Here is a 26,137-nt window from a genome sequence, read left to right on the forward strand (position 1 = left end):
AAATAATTGTAGAGATGGGGTCTCACCATAGGCTAAGTTTTAACATTTTTGTTGACATGGGGTTTCGCTCAGTTGCCTAGGATAGTCTCAAACTCATGGACTCAAGCAATCCTCCTGCCTTGGCCTCCCAAAGTGCTGGGATTACAGGCATAAGCCATGATGCCTAGCCCATAAAGCAGTTTTAAAGAAATAAATTTAAATGTTATAAATTTGAAAGAAGATAAGACTGATGAGATATTTTAAATATAGACACAGCTGAAACCAAAACTGACTTATGCAACTTCCCCATTATCAACTATCTGACAGAGGCTTACAACACAAAGACAGAACTATGAAGATGGTGGGAGAAATTTATCTTCACTTTTCTATGGATTTACAATACATTTATTAATTTCAATCATTGGTGCCAACCATGACACCAAGAGTAGCTTAGTGTTTAAATAAGGATGCAGAGTCAAATAAGCCTGCATGGGACTCCCAGCACTGAGCAAACTAGAATAAGACCTCAAAAGGTGCTTACACAGTGGATCAATTCTCAACAAATGCAGGCATTTTCATAGATAATACTTATGTTGTCACTCATGTCAGTAAACATACACGCTTTCTACGAATATCAACAAGAAAATGTATAAATGATAGTTCAGTAATTTTTTACTTACGGCTCTTAGCCTGTCTTGGCCTATAGAAACTCCACCGTGCTGTGCCCCCTTATCCTGCCTTCCTTCTGGAGATGCCCATCAACCAGAGATGTCCCTCGCCCTTTCCCATGCCCTATCTAAATTGAAACTTGCCCATCTAAACATCCCATGCCTACAGTCCACCCTCTATGTTTTAAGGCAGTAAACAACTTTCTGATGAATATATCTGCTTGTAAGTGCTAACAGCTTAACATACTCCTCCATCCAGAAAACATATTTGCATTTTTGAAGATGCTGTCACTATTCTGGATAAAATAGCAAATTGAACATTACTTGTGCTCCCTTCCAAAACTCCACTAAATGAACTTTCTAAAGGCATAAGCCAACTAGGATAAAGAACAAATGAGAAGAAAGCAGTAACACAATTTTGGTAATTATGAAGCAAATGGAAAAATGATAATTGGCCAGCAGATTTAAGAAAGTTAAATCCAGCTGCGTGTGGTGGTTCACACCCGTAATCCCAGCACTTTGGGAGGCCGTGGTGGGTGGATCGTGAGGTCAGGAGTTCAAGACCAGCCTGGCCAAGATGGTGAAACCCTGTCTCTACCAAAAAATACAAAAGTTAGCCAAGCGTGGTGGCAGGTGCCTGTAATCCCAGCTCCTTAGGAGGCTGAGGCAGGGAATCGCTTGAACCCGGGAGACAGAGGTTGCAGTGAGCTGAGATCATGCCACTGCATTCCAGCCTGGACAACAGAGCAAGACTCTGTCTCAAACAAATAATAATAATAACAAAATTAAAAAAAAAAATTTAAGTTAAATCGTCAGTGAACAATGGAGAAGTCCAAGAAGCAACTGAAGTTCCACCATAAAATAAACGTCTAAAGACTCAGAACTCATAATAAAAGGCCAAGTACCTACGGGAAAGGGGATGATGGTGGGGTAATAGCAAGTTGGGTTTGGTCAGAAGATTTTGTTAGAAGTGGGTGTGCCTCCATCTTCTGTTCCATCCTGACAGAAGAATAAACAGATTAGACTGTGAACAGGGTAAAGGAGAATCTAGACTGCGGTAGAGGTACCCAACTGAAAAGAGAAGAATTCAGTGAATGTTTTCCCATGGAATGTTGAACCTTCAGACCCTCCTCCTTCACCTACTTTCCAGCACGCTGCCCTATATCTTACAGGCAGAAAAATGGAAGATCCTTTTCTATAAAGGAGAAAGAAAGAAAAAAAGAGGTGAAAAAATAACAGAGTAAAGATGAGCTTAGAATTCCAGGTCCCTTACATTCAAATTCCAAATAATAGGAATTTCAGAGAGAAAACATCCTATGAATGAAAATATTTATTGTGTTTATGCTGCTGTTAACAGTAGTAGCTGCAGGTGTCTAGCTGTCAACAGAAGGGCTAACTATCCATAGCACTTGAAGTTGCAGCAAAAGGCAGTTAATAAATTAAGAAATTTTCCAATTTAGCACCACCAAAAATATGCTGACTAAAGAGGATTTTCCTCTACTGACTGTTAATCTTTACAGATGTGGTGACTCTTAGAATTTTGATTCCTTAAGGAAGAAGTTTCCTCCTTTAAAGAGTTCACTTCCAAAAAGACAAAATACTCCATTTTACCATCATCGCTTCTTATTTAAAAATTCAAATTCTTAATGAAAATATAAAAACGGAGCTCTTTTACAGTTAATAAAGTATTCAACTGGATTCACAGTGGCTAAACTGATGACCTACACTTCAGTAATGAACCAAGTTCAACCTATACAAAATAAAAAGTGCAAGAACAAATGTCTAGAATTATTCCCTTTCCATCCATATGCTCCTTTTATACAATATTTATGGTAAAAGCAAGACAAAAAAGGAGAAAATGAATAAAGTTATACTTGAGAAAAACCAAGGAATATGCCAAAGGAGGTGAGGAAAGATGTGAAAATACACAGCAAATGGTCATCACAGGACCTCACACATCCATTCACTTGAAGTCATATATTTCAAGCCTGAGTTATATTTTCACTTGCACTATAATTTTTAGTTCCATTTTTTTTGGCATCAGTGTGGTCAAGATGCTGAATGGTGTGGATATGTTTATCCACTTAAACGGGACATGGCGGAGCATTTTAGAACTCCACCTACATCTAGTAAGTGCTGATTTATGGTGAATTAATCTCTCCCTCCTTGCAATCTGCCAAATGATTGGTATTCTTCATACTTAATGTAGATGTTCATAGGTCAAAGATGCACATGTTAGCACTTGGCCTATTTGGTTTGTGATGTCAGGCTAAACAAGAAATAGGTTCTCACTAGAGAAGCAATTTACTTTTTCAACCCAAGATTTGCCTGTTAACTTGTATATGAAACTTAAGGTCCTTTACTTAATATAATAAATGTAAATAAATTGCAGTAGAAGAGCTGCAAAGGCTCAAAAGTTAAAAATCAAGGAGTCTCAATCCTTACCCTAAGCTTGCAATTTATGGGGAGAAATAAGCAGGTATAAAAATAATTTTTAAAAAGGCCAGGTACAGTGGCTCACGCCTATAATTCCAGCACTTTGGGAGGCCGAGGCAGGCGTGAAGTTCACTTGAGGTCAGGAGTTCCAGACCAGCCTGGCCAACATATAGTGAAACCCTGTCTCTACTAAAAACTACAAAAATTAACTGGGCGTGGTGGCGCATGCTTGTAGTCCCAGCTACTTGGGAAGCTGAGGCAGGAGAAATGCTTGAACCTGGGAGGCAAGATCTAGTCGCTGCACTCCAGCCTGGGCAACAGAGCAAGACTCTGTCTCTTGAAAATAATAATAATTACTTTAAAAAACAAAACAAAACAAAAAACCAAGAACTGGCCAGACAAGGAGAAAAAGAATCCAGCATGAGCCACTAAGCTGGGTGGAGGCTGCAAATTGCAACGCTGGGGTTGTGGCCTTTTCACCCAGGGCATCAAAAGTGACCTGGAAAGATGAGAAATCTCAGTGGAAATGAACTTTTGAGGCAATGCACTTCACCCACAGTCTCCAACAAGCACATCTCTCAAGCACCCTCCTAGGCCATAGTAATCAGATCCTTGAAAATAATTTTTTTTTTCTTTTTTGAGATAGAGTCTTGCTCTGTCACTCAGGCTGAAGTGCAGTGGCATGATCTCGACTCACTACAACCTCCACCACCCAGGTTCAAGGGATTCTCCTGCCTCTGCCTCTTGAGTAGCTGGGACTATAGGTGCATGCCACCATGCCCAGCTATTTTTTTGTATTTTTAGTAGAGATAGGGTTTCACCGTGTTTGCCAGGATGGTCTCGATCTCCTGACCTCATGATCCACCCTCCTCGACCTCCCAAAGCGCTGGGATTAGAGGCATGAGCCGCTGTGCCCGACCTAGATTAATTTTTAAAAGGCTGTGATATAAGTTCATGATTTTCAGAGTTTTACATTTATTTTCTTCCACCGTATATCACATATTAAAATATTAACAAACTAACTTCTAGCAATGGTGCATTGAATGAGACACATAGAAACTTCCATCTGTTTCTTGTTACCTATTTTACCTCATTAAATGAAAGTGTTGTTTTCTTTTACTCTCTTTTTCACATACTCTCTTTTTCACACACACACACACACACACACACACACACACACACACACACACACAAGATTGGTCAGTTTTGAACTAGCTCAACCAAAAGATCTTCCTTTGTCAAAAAGTAGTCTCTTGGCTGCGCGGTGGCTCATGCCTGTAATCCCAGCACTTTGGGAGGCCGAGATGAGTGGATCATGAGGTCAGGAGATTGAGACCATCCTGGCCAACATGGTGAAACCCCGTCTCTATTAAAAATACAAAAAATTAGCGGGGCATGGTGGCACGTACCTGTAGTCCCAGATACTCAGGAGGCTGAGGCAGGAGAATCACTTGAACCCGGGAGGCGGAAGTTGCAGTGAGCCGAGATCATGCCACTGCACTCCAGCCTGGTCTCAAAAAAAAAAAAGTAGTCTCTTGTAACCAAAGCCAGCCCCATAACTTCCATTTTGATTTAAATTATATTTCAGGAAAATGGGACACTTTCTCTGACCTTGACTAGGCTGGGTTTCCAGCTCTATAATTTCACTTCTCTTTTTCTAGTACTCACTGTATTTTATCGCTAATTGTTTGATAACATATTCAATTGTTATTTATCTTCTCTGGTTGCCCAAAGCTTCATGGGGCCAGGAGCTGTACCTGTTGTGTCTGCACCATGTACTCCAGAGCACCCAACATATAGGAAAGCCTCGATAAATCATTGTGGAATAAATATGCTCACCAGAATCGTTATTTTTTCACTCATTTTTGATGAGGCTAGGTCTCTTGTACACAAAAATGAAAAAGATTGTTCTTGCTATTATAGGCTGATAGAATAATGATAATAAATGCCATAACAGAGGGATCTGCGGGAATACTTTGAGAAGTCAATCTGGGCAAAGAGGAGGGCAGGTGGTGTCTGAGCTGATCCTAAATGGTTTAACAGGAGTTAGCTGAGTAGGGAGAAGGGAACTACGGAAAGTGTAGGAACCGCATCAGTGTGGTGTTCTAGGAGTAAATAAGACACATCAAAGTGTGCTAGAAGTTTGATTATTCTTTAGGTGACTCTTATAGACTGCAATGACCTGATTCAAAATTGGTAGGCTTAAAAGTACTTTTCCCTTTGAAGAAAAATTATTGCTGATGTCAGTAAATCAGATAATATGTTATCCTACATTTATGATTGCTTAACATTCCTGGCCAGGAACGATGGCTCATGCCTGTAATCCCAGCACTTTTGGAGGCCAAGGCGGGCGGACCACCTGAGGTCAGAAGTTCGAGACCAGCCTGACCAATATCGTGAAACCCCATCTTTACTAAAAATATAGCCGGCCATGGTGACACGTGCCTGTAATCTCAGCTACTTGGGAGGCTGAGGCAGGAGAACTGCTTGACCTCGGGAGGCAGAGGTTGCAGTGAGCCAAGATCATGCCACTGCACTCCAGCCTGGGTAACAGAGTGAGACTATCTCAAAACAAAAACAAAAACAAAAACAAACAAACAAAAAAATTCCCCTGAAAGTTATCTCTGATCCTATTAGATGGTCATTAAAGTTTTAAGATAGCACCTCAAAGCTTTCTCTGGCATAAGATTTCCTGAAACCTTCTGACTCTCCTAGAAAGTTGACCGATTCCTCTAAGTTCACTGATTCCCCTCCCTCATCTGCAACTATTCAAAAAATCTGGCATCTCTTACTTTGCTATCTAAGATAGCATAAGGCCAAGCCAGAGACACTTCTCTCCCTCTTGCAATCTTGGTCAGAAGCCAGCAAAGGAATTTGGGCTGTGCTGTCTGTTGGCCACATCAGGAATTTAAATGGAAAACAAGGGATGATTCTCACTATACCAGGCCTGCTGGAACTAAGGCTCCAGTGCTTCTCTGCTGCCCCATGGTTCCCATGACTTCTGGATAATCTGAAAAATCCCAATATAATTGGCCACCATGAAAGGCATGAGTTTAGGGCGATGGTTCTCAAACTATAGCATGTATCGAAATCATCCAAGGAAAATGTGTTGAAAATGTCAATTCATTAGTTCCACCCCTAGATTCTGTTCCAGTGGATCTAGGACAGGGCCCTGGACTTTTATGTCTCTCTTATTTTTTTTCCTTGGTTTTTGTACTGAATTATCCTTGGTAATTCTCAAGGTTATACTCTACAGACTACACACAGAGATTCTCTGGACTGGTTTGAGGACTTTTCAAGGGCTTAAAAGAGAGAGTGAGAGAGAGAGAGGAACCCTAATATCACAAAATTGAACATTTAACAATGCTAAAGCCTAGAATTACAGCAAGGACCAGCGTGTGTTATGCGTTTGTTCTGGGTCTGGACAGCCATGCTTGTTTGGTACCATGGGTACCAGAGTTTAGCCTTCTTTGTTAGACACCGCTACTGCCCTCGTCACTGCCTACTCTCCCTGGCTCTTCTGCTCCTAATCTTCCTAGGATTAAGTCTACTTTGTCTTCTTGCTCTCTGGTCAGCTATTCTAAAATCCTTAAGGACCTTGGGCAAAAACGACAACTTTCTGGGCTCCACTCTGCATGGTGATGGTCTCGGCCAGACAGACACAAGCAAGGCCACTACAGAGGAGAATGCTCTCTTGGACAGAAGTGCAGTAAGTGATGTGGTATCCACATCCCCTTTTGGTCTCCCAGGTACTAGGGAGGTTGGCTGCTGAAGGTCCCCAGTCCCAGAAATTGCTCTAGACTAAAGGTTGCTGCATCCAATGATTAGTTGATTTGAGTGTGAATGCTGAGCCTCTTGCCTCAGGAGGTAGAACAATTCTGAACAAGAAGAATCCCAGCTTCTAAGTTCCTCACTGTGGAGGCCGCTGTTGTGTACACCCCACAGTTCAGTTTCTCCCTCTGTGAAATCTTGCTTCCCTCTCTCCTACTGTGTGTTGTCCCAGTAAAAACCTTCTGTATGTAAATTTTAGAGTCTCCGGGTCTGTTTCCTGGGAACTTGACTTGAGACACTGAACTTGCCCCTTTCGGTCAAGTCCTGACAGCATAAGGTAGCAGGCCTCTGCCCTTAACCTCAGGCAATCCTGGGTGGTCGCTTAATCTCTCCAAGTATTTCCCTCCTTATCTATAAAATGTGGATAATGGCAATGGCAACAACAATCCTGATTATTTCCATTCCTCTGGCTGTTATGAGAATTAATATATATAACATATATGACAGTACTTCATAAACAATAAACAGCTAAATAATGTTATCAGCTAAACATCATCATATGTTGGTTTACCATGAAGTAATCAAGGAAGGGGGGAGGCGGAGGTGGGAAATGTAGCATTATTACAGAATTTAGCTAAGACACGCGTCCTACTTTTCTCAGATCAACAGATTTGGGTCACTAATCAACATAACTAAGTAGACAATAGAAAATTGGAAAAACAACCATGAAAAGAGAGGCACATTACTGCAGTCCTGAAACTGAAACCCAAGACAGAACTATTAGTTTACCGTTTCCATATAAAGACAAAAACGAGCAATTTCCACTATTATGAAAAGGTGAAATTGATATTATTACCCAGTAAGCTATGCAAGGAGTAGTGGAATATCTCTTTACATCTTTGAACAGGGAAACAAATAAAACAAGCATACAAAAGGGAAAATACTTTTCTAGAAGACATAGTATTTTCTGGATTATTTTGATGTCCTGTCCACTGAAAAGAAAGAAAAGAACACAAATTAAATTTCAAAACGCATGTAATTAGCTCAAGAAGGGTAACTGAAAATTACCAATTCTAAAACTCTAAATCATTCTAAAAATTACCAAATTACTGAGCCTTACAAAGAAGTAGAATGAAATACACAAATAATATCTGGCATCCATAAACTCAGAAGGAGGGGCCAACAAATGACTTACTCTGATAGATGGTTTCATTATTAGTAAAAGTCACAGAATGGTTGTTAGAACTGGGAGGAGCCTTAGAGATGGCATATCAGAGCCCCTAGCTGTAGCTATTCTCTGCTCTCAGGGAAACCACAGCCAAATCGGACAGGCAAGACAAATCCACATGAAATATTAGCCAAACCCTTCCCTTTCTTATGATCTGAGCAATGAATGAACTATAGGCAGTCACCTAAAAGCTCAGACCAAGGGGTAGACATGTGGGCTCTATCACCCTGCAAGGCTTCACGTCACTCTCATCTCATGGGCAACTATAAATATGCTGATTTCCCAATCAATCTGAAGAAATGCTGAGCAAAACATTTAATTCATGTGTGGATAAAATATTTTAAAACCAAGTTTTAGACATTTGAACATTCTCCCCACCCCTGCCACCGCCCCCAGGCTCAAGCAGGCCTCCTGCCTCAGCCTTCCAAAATGGACATTTGAACATTTTAAAGCTTCAATAAGTGAGTTTGCTGACTCAGTTTGGGTATAACATTCATTGGGCGTTTTAAACCTTACATGGCCCAAAGTAGAGGTCTCTGAGGAAAAGATGACAGTGGCAGCTTTGTGGACACAATGGCTTAAGCTCTGGGAACCTCTGAATGTCTCCATTAAAATGTAAATTCCCAGGAGAAAAGGTCTGATTATTCCAGGTTTCTTCCTAGATCAATTCTTAGTCCCTGATTGTTGAACAAAAATCAGGATATTAATCCAAGTCAGTGTAGGTTTTCAATCCAATGAAAACAGTTAAGAGTTGGGATCATTTTTGGGGGTCAGTGGGGAGCAGTGGACAGGGTTGTTGGTCAAAATACCGCTGTTGAGACCAAAGAAATCTACCCAGGTGCCCCATATAGAAAGCAAGCTCTGAATGCAAGATACCTGAATTATTTTGCCAAGCTAAAGTCAAGAGGACAGGAGACACAGCAGGGCCAGGCTCACTTAATAAGATTCTGGAAGTTAGAGTAAGTAAGGCACATCTTCAGGGTAAACTAGAACAAAACAGGATTCAGAAGGCACATCACAAGTTAGGAATGTAAAATCTGGAGTTGTTATGTACCTGCCTGCATTTTTTAGTGATTTTTCCACCACTGGACCCTGCTCAGTAGATTAACGCCTCCCAGCCTCTCTGCTTCTATGGCAGATCTTAGCGACAAAACATTGAGTGCATCTGAGAAATATGAAAAGCTGAATATTCAGTGTTTAGGAAGGATGGTAACCAAGGCAGCTCTGCAGACACAATGACTGAAGCACTTGGAACCTACAGACACTGTGAGTCTCCATTAAAATGTTTAAACTCCTAGGATAAAAAAGTGTTTGATTATTCCAGCTTTCTTCCTAGATGAATCAGGTATTTCTTGGAGTGAAGGTGGTGGGGGGTGGGATGTCATGTAGCACATTAGGGGCACTGAGGGCCCATTGTATGCATCAAGGACATTCTTGGATAAGGAAGAATTGTCACAGGCAGGAGAGTGACTTCAACCTGAGTTTACCAGAATGTCCAAAACCTTATTGATTCATTCATCAAGACAGCACACCACAGCAGAGTGCTTCAGAATGCAAGCTCTGGAACCAAGTGTTTGGGATCCATTTCTGGCTCTGTCAATTACTAACACTGCACTTTCTTCTCCAGTCAAAGCAGTTAATTTGAGTACCTACCTCACAGGATTGTACTGAGGAGTAAAAGGCTTAATGCACATAGTGAGCGTAGGATAGTACCTGGCCCATAATAAGCATGCGATACATTTTAGCCATGACTAGCATTCCTTTGAAAAATCTTAATGAGCACTGATTATGTGCCAAGTATGGTGTGAGCTTCTCGCCATTCTTTAGCCCAAACCTATTTTCCACTGAGGAGGATATTCTTATCCTAGTCATTAGTTAGAAATGTGGGAGTCATCTTAACTCCTCCCACCTCCTCACTGCCCACTTCTAAATACACACCCGACTGGGTTCCACCTATTAAACGTCTACCAGCTCCTTCCCTCTCTTCCAGTCTGCACTGTCACTGCCTGATTCAGGCTTTCTTTCATGTCCCATCTCCAATATTACAGTAGTCTCCGCTGTGTCTCTCTAAGGTCAATGTCACTCTCCTCTAATCTAAGATTTATAAAATTCTAAGTTTTGCTATTGTTTTTTCAAACACATACCTGACAGTATCATTCACTTGTTCAAAGGCCTCAGTACTCAGTACTATAAACCCTCAGGTCCCACATAGCTCATTGGCCTTTGTGATCTGGCCCTTCCTGTCTCCCCAGCCCTTGCTCTGTGCTGTCACTAAACAGGCTGGAGTTTCCCGACTGTCCAGTGCTGTTTCACTTCTCTATGTGTGCTTTTCCTTCTGCTGGGCCACCTAACCTTTCATCTGCCTGACAATTCATCCTCCTACATGAAGGTTCATATTTCATCAATAAATGATGAAATAAAACTTCAATAAAATTTATGGATGAAATCAATAAATTCATCACTTTCTTACACTTATCATGAGTCAAGCCTGGGCCAAATTCAGGGAGTACAATGCTGAATAATATACTCCACTCTGTCTTCCTCATAGGAAAAGTAACCTTAGGGGTCTTGAAGGAGGAATAAAGTTTGGAAATTAAGGTAAATTTGTCTCAAATTTAGCATGGTTGCCTTTACTAGTTGGGTATCTTAGCAAACTGGGGAAACTTGGGAACCTTGATACATGGGCATCAAGTCTAAAAGCATCTCAGCAGATTTCAATTGCAACAGTAAACTGTGATACAGTAGATTTATTCATTTGGGCTCATATGGTTATAATGTGCTAAAAACATTGATTTGAACTACAAAAACAATGATCAAAAACTTGCCTCAATATAGTGTTATAAGTTTATAAACTATTAGGCAGGGCATCGTGGCTCACACCTGCAATCCCAGTGCTTTGGGAGGTCAAGGTGAGCAGCTCACCTGTGGTCAGGAGTTTGAGACCAGCTGGGCCAACAGGGCAAAACCTTGACTCTACTAAAAATACAAAAACTAGCCGGGTGTTGTGGTGGGTGCCTATAGTCCCAGCTACTTGGGAAGCTGAAGCATGAGAATTGCTTGAAGGCAGGAGGTGGAGATTCCAGCGAGCCAAGATTGCGCCACTGCACTCCAGCCTGGGCAACAGAGTGAGGCTCTGTCTCAAAACAAAACAAAACAACCTATTCATTAGTCATACTATTTCCTAAAAGTCATGCTATTAACTAAAGGTGACTGCAATTGTCCAGGGGTGATAATCAGCTGAGTTCAGTTTTACATGGTTATTAAATAATATGAAATATGGTTCATTCAAGTGCTTTAAAAACCATACCTTTCTAATTCATATATTTTTAAATCATGTATCAAATGAAGAATAGGCTGCCTACAAAGACAAGTAAATGAGTAAACTCAAAAGCTTCCTCGCTTTTCCAGCCATGACCCAGTCCATTCCAAATCCCAGATCTGCAGAAACATCAGTCACATTGGCACGGAAACTTCACTCTGGGCATAGATGTACCCTAGCACCTATCTCATTATAATGGATTTTCCAGCGTATTTAAATAAACTATTATTTAGTCACACTATTTCCTAAAAGTCACACTATTAACTAAAGGTGGCTGTAATTATCTAGGGGTGATAACTGGTTGTTTAATTTTTAAATCACTGGGACCCAGCTTACTGAGTTATATTGGGACAGAAACTTCCCTCTGGGTGTAGATTTACCCTAGCAGGTTGTCAGCAGGATCCTTTTATTCCTGGTTGTACAAGCAAGGTTCAGAGAAGAGGCTGGCACAGAGAAGGTGCCTGGTAACTGTTGTTTGGGGCTGAACTCAGCTCAACTCAGCTCCAGTAGAGATGGTTCTCCCTTCTCTATCATGTTGAGAGCGTGTGCAGACCCTGCCTAAGCGCTGCTGCCCACTACAATGGCACCTGTGAGTTTCAACTTTTAAATTTCTCTGCTCCTGCTGGGACCTACCCGCTTCAAAAATCGTCATGTGGTTTTAGCATCAATTTAGTAGATACAAACTGTCAGAAATATTTTGATTTTAGAGAGTTAGTTACAGTCACCACATTAAATGATACATTTCTACCACGCAGTGAAAATGATAGCAAAATGGTCACTAGATACTGAAATTAATTTTCCCTTGGGCTTCTGCGGCAAAGCACATGATTTTAATGGTTATCTTAGATCAGCCCAGTGACCTTTACTGGCATGTTGTAACATCAGGCGCCTTAGGAAACTGAAAACTTAATCGTCACTTACCATACCACTGCCCCAGGTTAGCAGGGCAGGCATTTCACATCTAGAACCTCATTTTAAATACAGACAGAGCAAGCCTCGCTTTTCAAAAGTTCATTAACAAAGTCTCACAATTAAGAGAGCAGCCGTGTGACTCATTTTTGGATACCCGTAAATAACAACTCCTCCCTTTGCTGAGAAACGGCTGAAACAAGTGCGTGAGAACCACAGGAAGTAATACAGATCTCAGCTGGTGTCAGCGGAGTCTAGAAAAAGGCAGAATTCCCTCTCGGACAGCGTGGTTCTCGCAGGATTGCCACTACCTCTCCTCTCCATTTTTCTAAAACAAAGTCTTATGTGGGCTTCGAAGGGACTGCTCCAAGGCTCTATCAATTTCTCCGGCTTCTGGGTGACAGTGTCAAGTTCAAGTCAAGAAGTACCCATTCTGGTGTTTTTGACACAGTCACCCTAATAGGAAACGAAGAGGTGATAACAAAGAAACACTTCAGCCTTTCAACTTAAAAGTAGTCTTGGGTGGACGCTTTATAAAGGCAGCCTACCAACGGGTATCCCTAAAATAATTCCTATGAAGCGCTAAATCCTCAGTCCCTTGGCCTCTGAAATTAAAAATAATTCAAAAAAAAAAAAAATCATTCCGCTTTATATGAGAAATCCAATGCTGTGTTCTCGAAGGTGCCCAGAGGCGGCGTGAGGCCCTGCACCAAAACCCACTGAGGCCCCGCGGCGGATGCGGAGCCCAGACACTGTCCCCGCCCCGGCCCGCCCACCTCCCCGCACTCTCCGCGCACCTGGAATAGGAAGAGAAATGGGGGGCTCAGGGAGAGAAAAACAAACCAGTACCCGGAGCGAGAGTTCGAACCGAGAAGCCCCTCTCCCGGCCTGGCGCTCGTCCCCCGTGGGCGCCGCGTTGGGGAAGAAAACCTGTTGCGCGACTCTTGGCGGCTCCCGCGCCCCCTGCGGCCGAGGTTGGGCTCCTTCACTGCAGCCCGAGCTCCGCGCCGCCGCGGCCGCATCTGGGCGCCGCCGGCTCTGCCCTCGCTGCTTAGTAAGAGACCACAGCTGGGGACATGGCCCCGCCCCGGGATGACAGCGCCGGGGCGCGGCGGCTCGCAGAGCGCAGGTTCCCGCCCCGCCCGGAGTCCCTGCGCTCGGGAACGCGCTCCAGCACCTCCCATGCGCCTCGGGGAGTTCCCGCGGGCGGAGCGGACCCGCGCGGGGAGTGGGAAGTTTGCAGCCAGAGGCACTTCCTCCGCTCATCCTCTGGTTCTCAGGGCCGGGAGCGCGGTGGACTTTCCCAGGGAATCCCCGCTGCGCTGATGACATTTGCCGTCCGGTGCGTTTCCGCGGCGAGGACAGTGGAAGCGGTCTCTGAGCGTGGGCGTGGCTGCCGAGGCTGCGGCAGGTCCTGCACCTGCTGGACCCTCCAGGAGGCGGGCAAGGAGCCTGAGGTCACACAGCGGCCGAGCACCGCCTTCCCAGAACCCTGCGGCCAACCCCTCTCCAATCGGCCTCAGAACCCGCCGGGCTCATCATTCCCTGGATATCAACTGAGCGTCCCCTTGTGTGCCCAGGATACCACCACTCTCAAAAATACTGCCAAGACCCTTCCCCCGCCTCCAGGTCCCGGCACTTTAATGGGGAGAGGTAAACAGAAAGTGTGGATTGTGCCAGGTGGTGGTAAGCACCTTGAAAAACAGAGCTGAGGCTGAAAAGTAAATAAGTGATATTCAAAAAAGGAAATTGGGCCGGGCGCGGTGGCTCACGCCCGTAATCCTAGCATTTTGGGAGGCTGAGATGGGAGGATCACTTGAGCCCAGGAGTTCGAGACCAGTCTGAACAATATGGTGAAAACCCATCTCTACAAAAAATACAAAAATTAGCTGAGCGTGGTGGCGTGCCTCTGTGGTCCCAGCTACTCGCGAGGCTAAGGTGGGAGGATGACTTGAGCCCAGGAGGTCAAGGATGCAGTGAGCCTAGATCCTGCCACTGCGCCTCAGCCTGGGCAAAAGAATGAGAAGGAAAAATAAAAATAAAAAACGAATTCTGCCTTGATGGGAGAATGTTTAAACACAGGAACTACCTGAAAGAGCTCCCAGTTGCCAAAGATGGAACCATTTGAGCAACGAAGTAAACTAAACAAAGTCTTATTGGATTAAAAGCCAAAGTAAAAAATATCCATGAGTCTACACGGATATAAAGAAATAATTGAATAAATAAATAAAAAGCAGAGAGGAGACAAATCTCCCACACAGAATAATTCCAAATAATTTATGTAGATCATCTACCCTAGGCTGTGCACAGCGACTTCCTCCAAAATAGTACAATATGGAAAGAGGAGAAGAGTAGCTTTACAATGGAGAAAGCTGACAGACACTACACCAGCCAGATGTTCCAAGTCAACGTCAACAATCATGAATTATATTGATGACATGTAGTTAATACAATGTGATGAATGTGGCCTATTACCTCTGTGATCTTCCTCCCCAAAACCCATAACCACTGTCTCATAGTGAGAAAAATACCAAACAAATTTCAATAGCGGGACATCCTGCAAAATACCTGACCATATTCCTCGAAGTTGTCAGGTTATCAAAAGTAAGGAAAGTACAGTCCAGACATGGTGGTTCACACCTGTAATCCCAGCACTGTGGGAGGCTGAAGCGAGAGGATTGCTTAAGGCCAGGAGTTCAAGACCTGGCCTGGCCAACATAGCGAGACGCTGTCTCTACAAAAATTAAAAATAAAAATAAGGGAAGTCTGAAAAACCGCCGCAGCCTAGAAGAAGCTAAGGAGGATGTGAAAACTAAATGTCATGTGGCATCCTGGATGGGATTCTGGGACAGAAAAAGGACTTGGGGAAAAGCTAAGGAAATCTAAATAAAGTAAGGACTTTCATTAGTAATAAGAATCAAGGTTGATTAATTAGTTGTGAGGAATGTAATGTAAGATGCTAATCATAGAAAAATCTGAAATGGAATTTACGGCAATTCTGTACTACCTTTGCAATTTTTTTGTAAATCTAAAACTGTTCTAAAAGATGCAGTTTATTTGCTGGGCAAGGTGGCTCACGCCTGTAATCCCAGCACTTTGAGAGGCCGAGGCGAGTGGATCACGAGGTCAGGAGTTCAAGACCAGCCTGGCCAATATGGTGAAACCCATCTCTACTGAAAATACAAAAAAATTACCTAGGCGTGGTAATGGATGCCTGTAATCCCAGCTACTCAAAAGGCCGAGGCAGAGAATTACTTGAACCCGGGAGGCAGAGGTTGCAGTGAGCCGAGATCGTGCTACTGCACTCCAGCCTGGACAACAGAGCAAGACTCTCCATCTCAAAATAAAAACAAAAAAAACAAAAAAAAAAAAAAGAAAAAAAGAAAAGAAAAGAAAAAGAAAAAAAATACAGTTTATTATAAAAGAGAGTAAGATAAGAGGGATGAGGTGTTTTTAAAAATATGTACATTGCAAATGCAGCCATTGGGATTAAGATCATTTCAAGCTTAGGGATCAGTGGATGTAAAGGCCCCGAGGCAGGAGCATGCTTGGCTTCTGGGAGAAATATCAGGGCGGGCAAAACAGAGTTCAGTAAGAGTGATGGCGGCTGGGCTAGGAGTGGGGAATAGAGCATGTACGGCATTGGTAGTCATGATAGTCTTTAAATTTTACATCGAATCCTGGGCACAGTGGCTCACGCCTGTAATCCCAGCACTTTGGGAGACTGAAGTCGGCAGATCACAAGGTCAGGAGTTCGAGACCAGCCTGGCCAACATACTGAAACCCCGTCTCTACTAAAAATACAAACATTCACTGGGTGTGGTGGTGCATGCCTATAATCCCAGCTACTCAGGAGGCTGAGGCAGGAGAGTCACTTAAACTTGGGAGGCAGAGGTTGCAGCGAGCCAAGAGCGCACCACTGCACTCCAGTCTGGTGACAGACTGAGACTCTGTCTCAAAAAAATTTTTTTTACATTAATTGAGATAGGAAGACTGAAGAATGTTTAGCAGAGAAGCTAAATGATGTGGCTGGTTGTTTTTTTAATCCACCATTTTTTTGAGGATAGATTAAAGGACAAAGATTAAAACAGGCCAACGAGTTAGGAAGCTGTGATGGTTAATTTGATGTGTCAAATTTTATTTGGTAAAACATTATTCGGGGTGTGTCTATGAGAGTGCTTGCTGATAACATTTTTAATTTTTTTTTTTTGAGGCAGGGTCTCATTCTGTTGCCCAGGCTGCAATGCAGTGGCATGATTATGGCTCCCTGCAACCTTGACCTCCCCTGCTCAAGTGATCCTCCTGCCTCAGCCCCCTGAGGAGCTTGGACTACAGGCAGGCACTACCACACTCGGCTCAAGTGATCCTCCCACCTTGGCCTCCCAAAGTTCTGGGTTAACAGGCGTCAGCTACCATGCTCAGCTGAGATTAACCTTTGAATCCATGGGAAAGACTTCCTGAAAAAGCAAATTGTGGATGGGGGGGAAAGGGGAAGATTGCTGGGGATTAAGAGTAGCATTTTGGACTCCTTCAGTTTGGAGTTGTCAAGCTGTCACGAAGGCAGTTGGTTAGGTGAGTCTGGGATGGTGGTATATATCTGGAGGTCTTTAGCATATAGATGGTGTGCAGACAGAATGGGGATATCTGAAGTCTGAGTCCTGGTGTGCTCCAAAGTTCAGAGGTTAAGAAGATAAAGAATAAAAAAAAGAGATTGAGAAGGTCTGATTTCTGAGATAGATAAACCAAGGGAGAACATGTTCCAGAAGTCAAATGAAAAGAATGTTGCAAGAAAGAATGATTAACTGTCAAATGCAATGTGTAAAATTAGGACTGAAAACTGAGCAATGGGCTTGTGGTGAGGTCAGAGAGGTCAATGGTGAACTTGGTAAGAAGAGTTTTAGTGGTGGGATGACCAAAGCCTGTTTGGGGTGACCCCAGAAAGAATAAAAATGGCAGATGAAGACAAAGCAATGGAATAGAACCTGGAAGGAACCATATAGTCAAAGCAGTTTTTTTTTTAAAGTAGAAGCTACACATGTTTGTAGCTCACAGGTATGACCCAAACGGAAAGGTAAGAGGGATGATACGGGAGAGAAATGGGTTATGTGCTGGAGCAATGTTCTTGAGTACATAGATGAGCAGGTGTGCGATTCAATGCACAAATGGAAATTTGGGGTTAAATAGAAGAAAGAGTTCACCCCGGTAACAGGAGAGAACAACTCCAAACTGAAGGTGTCCAAACGCCACTCTTAATCCCCGGCAATCTTCCCCTCCCTCCCCAACCACAATTTACTTTTTCAGGCAGTCTTCCTCATGGATTCAAATGTTAATAGCTGAGCATGGTAGCTTGCCCCTGTAAACCCAGCACTTTGGGAGGCCAAGGTAGGAGGATCACTTGAGCCTGGGAGTTGGAGACCAACCTGGGCAACATAGGGAGATCTCATCTTTACAGAAAATCAAAGAATAAGCTGGGTTTGATGGTGCATGCCTGTTGTCTTAGCTACTCGGAAAGTATGGCAGAGATGCTGGTAAATGTGGAAGGAATAAGATATTTTATCGATGAAATACAAAGCAAGGTCGTCTGCTAAGAGTGAGGAGTATGGAGGAAGTTTGGGGAGAGAGGAGAAATATGAAGTCATCTAGAACAGTGAGAAAGTCAACAGACTTGGAAAATACAGCTGGGTTGTTGGGGAGCAGGAAGAGCCCATTTGAGGTCAGAGCTCATGAATATAAAGCGAGGCTAGTAGGTGTAGCTGTGTGTTCTTGCCAGCTTCATTTACCTACTTGGGTACAGATAAAACTAGGCAGAAGGTTAGATGTAAGCAAAGTATGGAGTTGCCAGGTAAATATGAAGGAGGAGAGAACAACAAGGGGGTTGGGGGTTTATGCAAGAGAATGATGACAGTGAACGACCATGGCATCTAAGCCAGGCGGGGGGAGAAGAGAGGACGTGAATGACTGTGTTGAGGAGAAGAGAAAAGGTGTTAGGGGGCCAATGGATTGGAATTTCCAGGGGATCAAGAAATGGTCACAGTTAGGGGTTAGAGAGATTCAGTGGAAAAATACTGCAAAATAGTTGGGACCAGGTGAGGTGGCTCATGCCTGTAATCCCAGAACTTTGGGAGGCCAAGGTGGGTGGATCACCTGAGGTCAGGCATTTAAGACCAATCTGACCAACATGGCAAAAAACCTGTCTCCACTAAAAATACAAAAATTCACTGGGTGTGGTGGCAGGTGCCTGTAATCCCAGCTACTTGGGAGGCTGAGGCAGGAGAATCGCTTGAACCCAGGAGGTGAAGTTTGCAGTGAGCCAAGATTGCACCACTGCACTGCAGTCTGGGCCATAGAACGAGACTCCATTTCAAAAAAATTAAAAATTAAAAACAAAAGCAAGATGGATATCGGAGTGAGATGTTTGAGACTGGGATTTTGACGGGATGCAGATGTTGATGACAGGGTTTAGAGCAGGACCAATCTGAATTCCCTTCCACAATTGATCTGCCCACACCCGGCTGAATCCCTAGGTTATTCTTGTTTTATAAATTTCTCTGGAGACCTTTGGCTCTCCCCTCCAGTCTGGAGTTTTTCAGAGATGATGGCTGATAAGATCCTTAGGGTGAGGCTGAGATAAAGCAGAGCCAGGCACTGGGAGGGGGTGTGTGGCTGTTGCATGGAGATCTGTCAGCCGCGGCCATCATCCTGCATGCTACTGTCATTCCTAATTTACAGAGCTCATAAAACCACTGAATGCCAGGGTTGGAAGGTCCTCTGTGGCAGCCATCCTTCTGAGGTGCAACTCCTCCATGGACGTCAGTCAAACGGTCATTCCAAATCCCTGCACCATGTAATGACCATGTAATAACCACCAGCTACCATTTCTCTTTTTCATACTAGTTTGATAACTCTTTGACAACAGAGAACGTGTCTAAACTTCTTGTATTGTTGTGATAAAATGTTTACAACATAGAGTGTACAGTGTAAAGTGTACAGTGGCATTAAATACAGATACACTCACACTGTGGTGTAACCATCACCATCATCCCGAACGTTTTTATCCTCCCAACTAAAACTTTGCACCCATTAAACACTAACTCCCTGGTCTCTCCTCCACTCACCTTTAGCAACCACCATTCTACTTTTTTTTTCTTTACTAACATCTCTCTAACTCAGTCTTTGATAACCACCATTCTCCTTCTACTTCTATGAGTTCAGCGTTTTTAGATTCCACACATAAGTGTCGTAATGTGGTATTTGTTTTTCTGTGTCTGGTTTATTTTGCTTAACATAATGTCCTCCAGGTTCATTCCTGTTGTCACAAAGACAAGATTTCCTTCTTTTATAAGGCTGAAAGTACCCCATTGTGTATATATACCACATCTCTTTATCCATTCAGCCACTATTGAACCCTTATATTTATTCTGTATCTTGGCTACTGTGAAATGCTGCAATGACCATGGACATGCAGAAATCTCATCACACTGATTTCATTTCCTTTGGATATATACCCAGTAATGAAATTGCTAGATTCAACCATTTTACTTTCTGCCTCAATGAATTTGACTGCTCTAAGTACCTCAGATAAGTGGAATCATACGATATTTCTCCTTCTGTGACTGGCATATTTCACTTGGCATTATGTCTTTCATATTTCTCCATGCTGTATGTAGCATGTGTCACAATTTCCTTCCTTTTCAAGGTCGAGTAATATCTCATTGTATGTATAGACCAGATTTTGTTTATCCATTCACCTGTCAATGGACACTTTGGTTACGTTCACCCTGTGACTATTGTAATTAATGCTGCTATGCACATAAGTGTACAAATATCTCTTTGTGTCTCTGCTTTCATTTTTTTTTGGGGGGGGGGGTATAACCAGAAATGGAATTGCTGGGTCATATGGTAATTCTACGTTTAATTTTTTATAAATTTATCACACCATTTTCCACAACAGCTGTGCCATTTTACATTTATATTTGCAAAAGAGTTCCAATGTCTCCACCTCCTTGACAACACTTATTTTTCTTAGGCTATCTTTGATTTCTATTTCATGCTCTGAAAGACACATGATATTGTCTGAGTAAATTATTGACCCTGCTGTTAATGCTGTCAAAAAGGGAAATGAGGTTAAATCAAGCAACTTGTGCTCAGCAAGTCTCTGCTAGAATGTTTTGTTCTAGATTTTCACTGTACTTTAGCCACATGTGGCTAATTCAATCTCAATTAATTAAAATTAAATAAAATGTAAAATTCAGTTCCTCAGCCACATTAGCAACATTTCAAGTACTTCATAGCCACCATAACTAGTGTCTACTATTTTGGAAAATGCAGAATGGAACATTTCCATTATTGCAGGCAGTTATTAATATTTGGCTTCTATATTGAACAGCACTTTCTAGATTCTGGTAGCACCTCTGCCTCATCTTACAAATAACATTTGGATAAGCTTTTCCAGAAATGGCCAGCTTTAAATTTAAGATCTTTTTTTCAGGAGAGAGAAAATATGCTACTAAAAAGTCTGTGGCTTCTTTGTACCCCAATGGCTGCTCTGTGAACTCTCTAATTTTCATGATTAAATATTGTATTTGAATACTCCGTGGTCATGTTTCTGTTGCTCTTTTTACATCTATGAATGCAGACTTACAAAACTGGTTTAAGCTTTGTCTATATCATTCAACTCACCTACTAAGTTTCAAGAAGGCAGGAATTATGTCTATTTCACTTACTCCTTTTTACCTAAAGCCTAACAGAATACCTAGCACATTAAAAACACTCAATAAATATTTGTTGAAAGATGAGTTAATGACTGGCCAAAGTAAGCACTGAGATGAGGGCCCTGATGTAGCCTATTAGAGGGAGGTACCCAAACATAACAAGACCTAGGAATATCTCTCTAGCTCTCATATGTTGGTGGTTAGAAAAGATGTTTTTTCTTACAGAGCATAGATTTTAAGCTAGGGTCTTTTCCCCATTATTTAAAAAATAGCTTAAAATTTAATTCTTATAAGGATCTTGTCTAATGCATGTTTTTAAAATTACCACTCTGATTTGTAAACACCTGTTACCATCAGTGAATTTAATAATGAGAACAAATTCTAGATTTATATAGCATCAGCGTGTGTGCAAAGATTTCCTTTTGCCCCTCCAGATCCACTTTCCACCTCCCTCCCACCTGTTCTCTGACTTTGGAGTCTGATCTGAATGGATTATTCTGACAGCTGCCTGTGCCCCATAGGTTTCCTGCCAGTAGGAAAGCTCTGGCAGGAGGGCAGGGGCAGGGAACGAGCAGGAAATGTATTCCAAATAGAATTATGTATATGTCCCTCAAAAAAATGTCCCAGTTTCTCTAAGGTGAGCTCCTCTACATGTCTCTCTCTCCCTTCCTGGTTTCAGATACCTTTCCCTACTCGTGATTCTCAGTCACAGCTGCCCTCCACCCTGTCCATATCTTTATAATAGACCACTTATTTAAAACCTATGCTTGAATTATCCTAATTTGAATATGCCATCCATTTCCCTTTGGGACATTAATTAATACAGTATCCTTAATTAGTAGCAAAAGCATAGTCTCCAAATCCCATCTCTGAAAATTTTATAACTACAATCCTGACAGAAATGTTCCCTAGTGATATTATATCATTACTTCAATCCACTTGTTAGCTTTATGAAGAAACCAGACTGTATGTCACATAAATTGTTCTCCAGTACATGCAGACTAGAAATATATTACCAGATTCACAGGCAAATCTTTTTGCATATAGCTTCTCTATATAAAATGTAATTTATGGAAACATATAAATGAGAAATTTTTGTGTTTTAAATTGGTACATAATATTTTACATATTTATGGGATACACATGATATTTTGTTGCATGCGTAGAATGTGTAAGAATCAAATCCAGGTATTTGGGGTATCCCTCACCTTGAGTATTTATCATTTCCACATGTTGGGAACATTTCAAGTTCCCTATTTTAGCAAATTTGGAATATACACTACATTGTTGCTAACTGTAGCATACAGTTAGCAAGAACAGAATAGCAGAACTGCTATAGAACATTAGAACCTACTTCTTTTATCCAACTGTGTTTCTAGTACCCTTTGACCAGACACTCTTCATTGCCTTTCCACTCACACAACCTTCCCAGCATCTGGTATCTACCATTCTACTCTCTATCTTGATGAAATAACTTTTAAGCTCCCATGAGTAAGAATTTGTGAAATTTGTCTGTGTCTGGCTTATTGTGCTTCACATAGTAATCTTCAGTTCCATCCATTTTGCTGCAAATGACATGGTTTCATTCTTTTTATGGCTGAATAGATTCCACTGTGTATATATACCACATTTTCTTTATCCCATAAATGAGAATTTACAAAGTAAAATCAGGTTAATGAAGTTTTAAATATTTCAATATATAAGTTAAAGTTTTAAATATTTCAGTATATAATAAGCATATCTTAAATTACTTTTAGACATGTGATGAAATCTGCAAAAGACCCAGTGCTGCAAACAAGTCATCATTACTCATATACCAGAGAACACAGTTTCTGTCCCTTGAAGCTTGTTTGAAATGTACAGTTTTTAGCAAACACCAGATCATTAAAAAATATAAACCTAATAATGCCGATGCCAATATCAAAGGTAACCAATACTATTGTTTGGTTACAATGTGCCAAGCACTATGTTCACATTGTCATATATTATTTAATTCTCATCACAAATTTATAAGATGTGCACAATTCAACCCTATTTAAAAGAGAGAAATAGACTGAACCTGATAGCCTCCTGTCCACTGTCCAGGCAACAGCAACCAGAAAACCTCAGATTCAAATACTAGTATCCCACACAAAAATTCAGGTTCTTCACCATTAACAGTTCAAGAACAATGCTAGAGACCAGAGCAAAGGCCGGGTGCAGTGGCTCTTGCCTGTAATCCCAGCACTTTGGGAGGCAAAAGCGGGTAGATTGCTTGAGCTCAGAAGTTCAAAGCTAGCTTGGGCAACATGGCAAACACCCATTTCTATAAAAAATACAAAGAAATTAGCCAGGTGTGATGGCTGGTTTCTGTAGTCCCAGCTACTTGGAAGGCTGAGGTGGGAGAATCACCTAAGCCCAGTAAGTCGAGGCTGCAGTGAGCCATTATTGCACCACTGCACTCCAGGCTGGGCAGTGGAATGAGACCTTGTCTCAAAAAACAAAAACAAAAACAAAAAACCCTGAAAATAATGACTTTCCAAAGCAAATGATTTTTTTAATCCTATTATTAAACAGGATTTTAAAAAATCCTGTTATTTAGTATTTTTAGAAAAAATACTAAAAAGAGAAAAGAATGCAACAGATAACTCTCATAGAAAAGCAAATTTCTTGTTATTTGCTAAGATGATTTCTTTTTCCAAGCATGATACACCAATAGGGGTAGAAAACATGTGGTGAAATATTGTATTGTTTTGGTATTTGTTAAATTATGTCCCTGCCTACAATTCCTGAATTGACACTATTGAATATTTATTTTAATCCAAATTTCAATTAAGTAAAAACTTTTCTTTGATGTATTTACTTGTAAGAGGCCTGAAGTTTGATATGTATTGGTTGCTCTAATGTATACAAATAGAACAAAAGTTCTCTGTGAAGGAGAATGGGTTTTTAAAAAATCTGATCTAGAGATAGTGTAGTTGATTCACTTAATAGCTCTTGATGGAAACCAATTTTTCTGCAACTGTGATTTTGCATAACAAGTTGCAAAAGTATTTTAAGATGAGACTGTTACTCAATACTCATTTCTGGTAAACTCCTTTTTGCACCATCGCCTTCGTCTGTAGAACAGATAAAAGTGAAACAGAAAAGCACAGCCAGAATGTAACACATAAGCCATGGCTTTTACAGATCATAGTTTAGCCACAAGCCTTGAAATATTGGTTTTGAATGTGAATAATTCATTTTCAACAAGTATAATTTTCACAAATACATTAAACATTTGTACAGCCATGTTCTGCTCATTCAGATGAATTTGTGCCATGTATTTAGAAACTCTATACTTCCACACCAAAAAGCCTTACTTTGGGGCTGAGGTCTGATTTTCTTCTCTTCTTCCTCCCCTTCATCCATCTCATCCCCTTGTGGCTGCTCCATGTCTTTGTCTTACTTTTCCCATTGGTACTCTTCAGATGGACCCATTCCTTCTTCACGGATGGCTTACAGTTTCTGTGAGTTCATGGACCACAGCCTGCTAGCAACCATCCATGACCCTGAAGAAAATTTGAAAGAACAATACTGGCACCACAAAAAAACAAGCGTGGTTTCTTTTTTTTATCTATTTATTATTATTATTTTTGAGACTGAGTTTCACTTTTGTTGCCCAGGCTGGAATGCAATGGCTGTGATCTTGGCTCATCACAACCTCTGCCTCCTGGGTTCAAGTGATTCTCCTGCCTCAGCCTCCCAAGTAGCTGGGATTGCAGGCATGCACCACCACGCCCAGCTAATTTTGTATTTTTAGTAGAAATGGGGTTTCTCCATGTTGGTCAGGATGGTCTCGAACTGCCAACCTGCCTTGGCCTCCCAAAGTTCTGGGATTAAAGGTGTAAGCCACTGCACCTGGCCAACAAGCATGTTTCGAATGATGAATTGGGCTGGGTGCAGTGGTTCACGCCTGTAATCCCAGCACGTTGGGAGGCCAAGGCGGGCAGATCACTTGAAGTCAGGATTTCGAGATCAGCCTGGCCAACACAGCAAAACCCCATCTCTACTAAAAATACAAAAATTAACCGGGTGTGGTGGTGCATGCCTGTAGTCCCAGCTACTCTGGAGTCTGAGGCAGAATTGCTGGAACCCAGGAGGCGGAGGTTGCAGTTGGCCAAGATCATGTCACTGCACTCTATTCTGGGCGACAGAGCGATTCTTTCTCTAAAAAAATGAATTGACAAAAAGTGACAGAGTAAACAGGTTGAAGTCTGAGCAGTGAACTCACCGGTTTAAAGGACAGTCTTTCCTGGAGATATGTGCCTCTGTGGATGATGATCTTGCTGAGAAGACCTTGCAGAAGCTGACAATGTTCCTCTCAGTCCTTCGCTCCTCTCCTTTTGTGCCCCGAGGGTGAGGAGTAATCTTTGGTAGGGTCTAACATGACCTTGCATCACTCAGGGTGTTGAAAGCGGGCTGCTCTAGCTGATTTCTTTAAATCCTATTTTTCTACAGGTTGGTGATGAAGAAAGGTGAATTATGAAACAGGAACTTTTGCCACAACTCTATTCCTAGTCACAAAGAAATATTTACAAAAGTCCCCATGCAAACCGGAATTCATAACTGATTACAATGCAAATGTGGGTGCTGGACATAATTTATTCACATCTATTTCTTCCAAAGACCTGGCACAGCATCTCTGCAACTTAATGGGTGGTTCCCTTTACAAGAAAAAAAAAAAAAATAACGGCACCCAGTGTTGACAAATTATTTCTACCACAGTGTTTCTTGAATGTAATATAAACACAGTATTACTTAAACATAAACAAGCTATAAATTCCTTATGGCTATAGATACTTTAAAAAACAATAAAATGCAAACCAATAAAATCCAAACCAGTCTGCACATTAAAAACATAAAGTTAATAATATTAAAATAGACTGGGAACAGTGGTTTACGCCTATAATCCTAACACTTTGGGAGGCTGAGACAAGTGGATCGCTTGAGTCCAGGAGTTTGAGGCCAGCTTGGGCAACATAGCAAGACCCTGTTTCTGAAAACAAAAAACAAAAATTAGCCAGGTGTGACAGTGCAAGCCTGTAGTCTCAGCTACTCGGGATGCTGAGGTGGGAGGAGATCACCTGAGCCCGGG

The 26,137-nt window shown here is 41.8% G+C and overlaps 1 protein-coding gene across 2 annotated transcripts in view; it reads right to left on the reverse strand.

Moving 5' to 3' along the window:
• Positions 1-25,911, reverse strand: part of STX11 (syntaxin 11) — a 50,107-nt gene extending 24,196 nt beyond the window's left edge. The window contains exons 1-2 of one of the 2 annotated variants that reach the window (XM_032274539.1): positions 25,274-25,911; positions 24,363-24,551 (exon numbers count right to left, since the gene is read on the reverse strand). In XM_032274539.1, coding sequence (XP_032130430.1) covers positions 24,363-24,435 — 73 coding nt within the window. In that variant the 5' untranslated portion in view covers positions 24,436-24,551; positions 25,274-25,911. Of the gene's footprint in view, positions 1-13,159; positions 13,326-24,362; positions 24,552-25,273 lie in introns of those variants that run through there. The other variant, XM_032274540.1, reaches the window with a different exon arrangement.
• Between the last annotated feature and the right edge of the window lie 226 nt (positions 25,912-26,137).

Source organism: Sapajus apella, unplaced genomic scaffold, assembly GCF_009761245.1.
Source record: "Sapajus apella isolate SASKATOON/1434 unplaced genomic scaffold, GSC_monkey_1.0 scaffold6, whole genome shotgun sequence".
Lineage (NCBI taxonomy): Eukaryota > Metazoa > Chordata > Mammalia > Primates > Cebidae > Sapajus > Sapajus apella.